The sequence below is a fragment of the Halichoerus grypus genome, chromosome 13 (genome assembly GCF_964656455.1).
Source record: "Halichoerus grypus chromosome 13, mHalGry1.hap1.1, whole genome shotgun sequence".
NCBI lineage: Eukaryota > Metazoa > Chordata > Mammalia > Carnivora > Phocidae > Halichoerus > Halichoerus grypus.
Window position 1 is genome coordinate 60,142,120 of NC_135724.1, and position 6,000 is coordinate 60,148,119.

Genomic DNA, 6,000 nt, shown 5'->3' on the forward strand with positions numbered 1-6,000 from the left:
TCCGTCAGACACTGTTCGGCCCGGGATCCCGCGTGCAGACTGGAGGGTGAGGCCGACTCACCACTAGCCCAGATGGACAGACTCCACACCCGTGGAATCCAGACACCCCTAACCATTCTCCAGGCGGCTCCTGCAGATGGCAAGGGTCGGAGAGGAGAGACACACACTCCCTGGGCTGCAGCCCTGCTGTCCGCCGTGGCCCGGGCAGCCCTGGCTTCACAGGTGCGGAGACGAGGCAGGTGTGTTTCCACATTTCCCTGGTGGGGGTGTGGGGGGCTGGTCAGTGGCTTCCAGGCTAACCCACCAAGTGGTAGTCAGCTCAAAATATAGAGTTTAAACCACGTGAGATTGCCAGTGACCTACAGAAATGGCAATTGCCATTTCATTCAACCTAATATTGATAGTATATTGGCCACGTTCCGAACATAGGAGTCTTTGTGATACAGTTGTTTACATGCTCTGAGAAGAACAAATACCAAGGTTGAGAGTTCTCGGGTGACAAATGGTGTCTTCTGCGGGCTTCTGTTACCCCTATCCTTCCAGGGGCCTGAGGTAGGTGACTCACTACTGCAGAGGGCTTATTTGTGTGAATGCCCCACCTTCTTCAGGCTCTGGAGGAATCCGGGGAAATGAGGGCTCTGTCCCAAAGCATTAACTGGCTGTGTCTGCAGTGTCCATTAATGTTAGAAACTAAAGAGAAATTAATGTTTAGGAACCAAAAAGGGCTTTGAGTTACGACTGCTCCAGGCAATCTATGATAGAAGAAAGACAACCGCTTAATGGCTAAATCACAGCTCCAAAGCATGAAAACGGTTTTATCAGGACAGAACTGTGCCTGTCCCCCTGCCACTTGGGTCCTCTGTAAAGTGTCTGTTTAGATTTTCTTCTCACTGGGTGTGTTTGCTACCAAAGAGATGATTGGCCAAGTTGGGGGGATTCAGAACCTGTGTGGAGCCCTCACTGGCAGAGAGTAAATGTTGTGGGCTCTTTTTTCCTTTTCTGTTGGAATTTTGCTTGCTCTAGATTCCAGTGGAGTTCTTCCTTGTCTAAACTGACTTCCTATATTAGGCCCATTGGAAATCCCTTTCCATCACTCCATAAATTATGTAGTAAGTAGTTCTGGGTTTTCATTCCAAAATCACCAGAACTAATGCGGATTATCCAACCTGCCCTGAGCGCCCAGCTGTGGGCCCTTCCCTGAACGCTCCACCGGATGCCTGGACAGGGACCTCCCTGGCGGGGGGCACAGCAGTAAATCTCCTTCGTCTTTTCTCGCTCCCGCCCCACGGCTGTATTTATCCTCTTTTTCTCTTGAAGCTGTAGCACCAGCTCTACCCTGCAGAGAAGCTAAGAGGGGAGTTGTGGGGTGAAGGAAAAGAATAATCTGGAAATGCAGTGCTATTCTTCCCTCCCAGGTCTAGTGGACAATACAAGGGGAAATTTTCAGCGTGAGCAATGGCCACGTGATCACTGTGACTAAAACAGACCATTTAATCCTCTGTTTCAAATACAACAGTCATGTGACTTCCATCTCCATGCATGCCAAAGGGTTTCTGAAATGTGAAATGCTAAAGGGCAAATCAGGGAAGAACAGAAAGCAGAAGGGAGAGGTCTGTTGCTGTTCTGTCCTGAGGGTCCTTCTGTGCTCCAGACTACCTGGACCCAGGCGGAGAGAGGCCTGTGTACGTGCGAGGGCACCTGCTGGCTTCTGTGGGCCTCACGTTTCTCCTGATAGCTGTCCCTGGACCTGCCACCAGGCTTGTTGACTTTAAACCTTTACTGTTCTTTTTAAAAAAATACTTTCCAACCTACTTGCTTTTCTTTTCTTTCTCTGTCTGTTCTGTCCAGAACCAAACTGTCTTACTAACTGCCCCATGGGGACTCTAGCCCTGCCTGACTCACGCCGTAAGTGCTTTCTTCCTTCTTTGCACACCGTCTGGAAAGGTCCTCTGTGTAATTCGGGGTTGGTATCTGACATTCAGAAATGAGGCCGAATCATACCGGGTAGATCTGCCCTGTCCATAGAGCCCGCCACCTGCTTGCACTGGCCTGGGGTCCATAAAATTCAGGGACCGATTGGTAGGCCTAGACATTCCAGAGATTTCTGCTCTCTGCTTTCAGAGGGGTAAAGGGATATTGGCCAGAGGGGACTTTCTCAGGCACAGAGGCCTGGCCTGTGTGGGTCTGTGAGCCCAGTGTTTTCCCAGTCAGGCTGCACCTGCTCACTGGTATTCTGGAGGCACATGCACACCACCAGATGCTGTAATGAGGTGTGACCTTAACACAATGAAGCTTTTCTCTCTTTTTCAACAACTGCACCAGAAGGAATAAATCCAAATGTATCTTGTCCTTTCAAATGATCACCATAGGTGACATAGTAAGCACTCAATAAATATTTGTTGGATGAATCAACAACAGAGCCATCCCTTGTTCCCAAAAAATAGCCTCAGAATTGCCGTCTGAGCCTGAATCGAGGCTGAAAAAATACCAACTTAGCATTTGATCAAGAATTAGTCGCCCACCCACCTCACCCACTGGTCTTAAATCGGAGTGCTAAATGCAAAAATGCGATTGGCTCTCAAAGACGAAAAAGATGCTCCCAAGATAAAATGGCCACATAGCCCATTGCAGTAGCCTCTCAGGGAAGGACAAGATCGTTTGCTTGTCTGTGCTCGTGTGTTACTAAAGAAAAAGCTCATTCTTGAACCCGTGGTCACACAGTTCTTCCTATAGGGGTTCACACGGGGAAGAGGTGGCACCACACTGTCTAATCAAAAGCCCGTTCTGGTTCAGCATCCACCAGGTGGAAAAGGGCTGCAGTGGTGTAGGAAAAAAACCTACGGTAGCAGCCATCCCAACGTTCAACACCCTGCCACACGTGTAACACACACCACACACTCATAGACAGCACATGCAGCACACAACACTCATGCACAAGATGACTCACAACGCACACACCGCGTATCCTCATACACAGCACATACAACACAACACTCCTACACAACATGATGCCACACATACACAACACACTTATATACTACACAACACACACACAATACAAACACGACACAACACACAAATCTTAATACCGGGAGCAGAGACAGAAAAAGATAAAGCGGTGGCAGATTTCCCAAGCCCCGCATCAGCGGTGCATGCTCACAGAGGGGCTGAGCTGAGGGCAGGACAGCTTGCCCCGCCTAGTTTGCATTTCAGCTATTTCAGGCCGGGCTTCGTGGGCGAGGTCTTCCTGGTTGCCATGGTTCCCATCAGCAGAGTGCTTTGCTAATCAAGGCTTCCCCATCCTCTGCTACGACGTGTAGTCACAAAGAGGCCCGGACGGTTAGGAGTAGTTTCCAGTGTTCATGCCATTTTCCGCTGGGCCCAGGGGGAGGCAGGGACCACCTCACTCCATCGCTCTTCCAGAAGCACCACGCCGGCGCTCCACCTTTCGCCTTTCCTCTTCCCCCTCCTTCTCCCATTGCTCATCGACACAGCCCACCGTCTGGTCTCTGCTGTCACTCCCTGCTCCGCAGACTAAACCGTCCTCATCCTGGCCTCTGCGCGCTTGCTCGTCACATCTCTGTCAGTCCGCTGCCGCCCTTCCTGACGGGCTCTGAACGCCTGTGTTCTCTGTCATTCTTCATTGCAGTGGCTTACCATCTCAGCTTTTTCTCGTTTGAGTGTCCCTTGGGCGGCCGGGTTCCGCCCCGTGGAACTCACCGTTTCCTCACGCCCCCCCCACCAACCTCCCGGGCACCAGCATGCTCCAGGTGTGGGCATCCTTGGTTCCTATCCTGCAGACTAAGTAGCTCGACACTCATTAACACTAGAAAAGGAGCACGGGCCCTTGAGAAGAAGTATGATAGGTGGTTGGCCCCCCGGTTGAGTGTGTCGTGCATGATCTGTTCTCAGAAGGTGTAGGATGCCCGTGACAGAAGCACAAGCACTCTGATTCCACTTTTTAAAATGCTGCAGCAAGGAAGAGTCGTTAAGAAAACTAGACCGAAGTTAAAATTTCTGCCTGCAGCATTTTTTCCATGTCGTGGGAGTTTGTTTAACCCACTGCCAGTCAACTTGGAATAAGCAGTAGTGGAGTTCGTTTTAAGGTGTCTTGTTGCTAATGCAGCTGGATAAATCATGGGTCTCTTCATGGGCCTCCAACAAGACCAAAGCATAGGGAGGCTGGCCTCTCAGGGCTGGGTCACTGTGGCTAGTAGATCATTCAGGAGGGCCAAAAGGTTGGGGTCAGCTGGGTCAGGATGTGACCAGGTGGCCTGTGGCTTTCCCCACCTTCCATCGGCTCCAGCCCAGTTCTGAAGATGATGCGTAAACATATCCATCTCACAGCATTGCCATATTTTTATCATAATTTGCTATCTTCTCATTACTGTGCCACTGATCATCCGAGTTGAATTTTTCACTTAACATTTTAAATTATCCTCCCCGAGCAAATATAAATTAACATTCTGAAGTTGCCCCTGATCGATCCATTGCATTGACCTCTAGTCTGTTGAGAAGTGTGTTTGGGGAGACTCACTCCCCCGCTCCTGGAGGAACTGTCAGTCTGAGTAACCCTGTCTTTCTCTTTCTCGGCTTTGAAGGAACTACCTTGTTCTGCACTAGCTCCATCCCTAGAACCCTGCTTCTCCAGGCCCGAGAGACCAGCAAACCGTCGCCCTCCGTCCCGTTGGGCCTCCCATTCCCCTACTGCCTCACCGGCTCAGTCACCCGGAGACCCAGCCTCGTTGGAGGAGCTCGGCGACGAGGAGCCACCCGGGGAGAAGACACACCTGTGACGAGTGCAAGTTTGCATGGATTATCGGGGAATAATTCCCTGTAATTTGCATAACCACACCGTACTCATCAACCAAGCTCCGCCCACAAGAGGAGATCTAGCTTTCCCAAGGTCAAAGAATGTTTTTTAAAAAACACACAGCTGCTGAATGTCCAACCTGTGAACCTGAGATGTTTCTAGAACGAAACCGTAAACGTGCCTGTAATAACTTAATTTTTTTCATAGCTCAGAAAACTATTTTTGTCTCCATCTTTTTTACACACAGTATATTAAACAAAAAAAGCTAGATAAGATATAAATTTAAAAAATAAAAGTTTTAAAGATGTACATTTTAAGAGATTCTGAACGCCCTTGCTCTCAATACTGACTGCCTCTCTGTTAAATTTGCACTGTTACACTTTGGTTTGGTTTATTTCCACGTTGAATTAGACTGTTTTAAGTTAATTTTATTTTGTCAGTGTTTTTGTTTTTTAAGAATTTTTTGAAATGCTTCAGACTGTCTGATTCAATGAACTTTTTGTAGTGAAAGAGCCATGAAGCCAGTCGACAAGACAGAAATCCTCTCTACGGGAGGGGATACACATCTGCATTCTTGCAAAGGTACAGAGTCCTCAGCTGGGCTTACCAAATTCGCTGTATAATCCACATCCTCTACTCGACTTGCACGTCTTTGGGTTCGAAGCGCTGGGGTGCATGTACATATTGCTACTGTGGTCTCACCATCACGTAAGTGTGAGTCATCTGTCCCACCGTAATACGTTGTGAATCCCTCATACTGTACTTTTATCGTTGTCCTCTTGCATCGAGATACAACAGCAATGGCATTTTTAAATTATTGTTAACGATGAACTGGCAATATACAGTGTTTACTCAAAATTTTCTTGTTTAAGGAAAAGCACTACAAAAAGTCAGGAGGGTACCACACTGAATCAAAGGATGGTGCCTCGGAGTCTGTATGAGACCATGATGAAGTAGAAATAAAGCCTTTACAAGATGGCGGCCTGTGCCGGGACCTCATGTTTCACGTGCCCTGCATCCTCTCCTAAGGGCTCAAGCGACAGTTTTCCTAGCCAGGGGAATGAGGGAAAGGGGAGACCCTGCTACTAACACACCTCACCTAACTAACACACCATGAGTGCGTGGTGTGCCACAGCTTCCCTGTTGTCTGTAAGAGCGTCCTGGGGTTGATGAAAAGGTGACTTCGT

General features: G+C 48.8%; 1 protein-coding gene across 9 annotated transcripts in view; it reads left to right on the plus strand.

The window, feature by feature from the left end:
- MTCL1 (microtubule crosslinking factor 1) overlaps positions 1-5,791 on the plus strand; it is a 120,307-nt gene extending 114,516 nt beyond the window's left edge. For 6 of the 9 annotated variants that reach the window (XM_036092496.2, XM_036092499.2, XM_036092497.2 and 3 more), the window contains one exon: positions 4,602-5,791. In XM_036092496.2, the coding sequence (XP_035948389.2) occupies positions 4,602-4,796 (195 nt within the window). In that variant the 3' untranslated portion in view covers positions 4,797-5,791. Of the gene's footprint in view, positions 1-1,848; positions 1,906-4,601 lie in introns of all 9 variants that reach the window. The other 3 variants (XM_036092500.2, XM_036092503.2, XM_036092502.2) reach the window with 1 other exon arrangement.
- Positions 5,792-6,000: the final 209 nt, after the last annotated feature.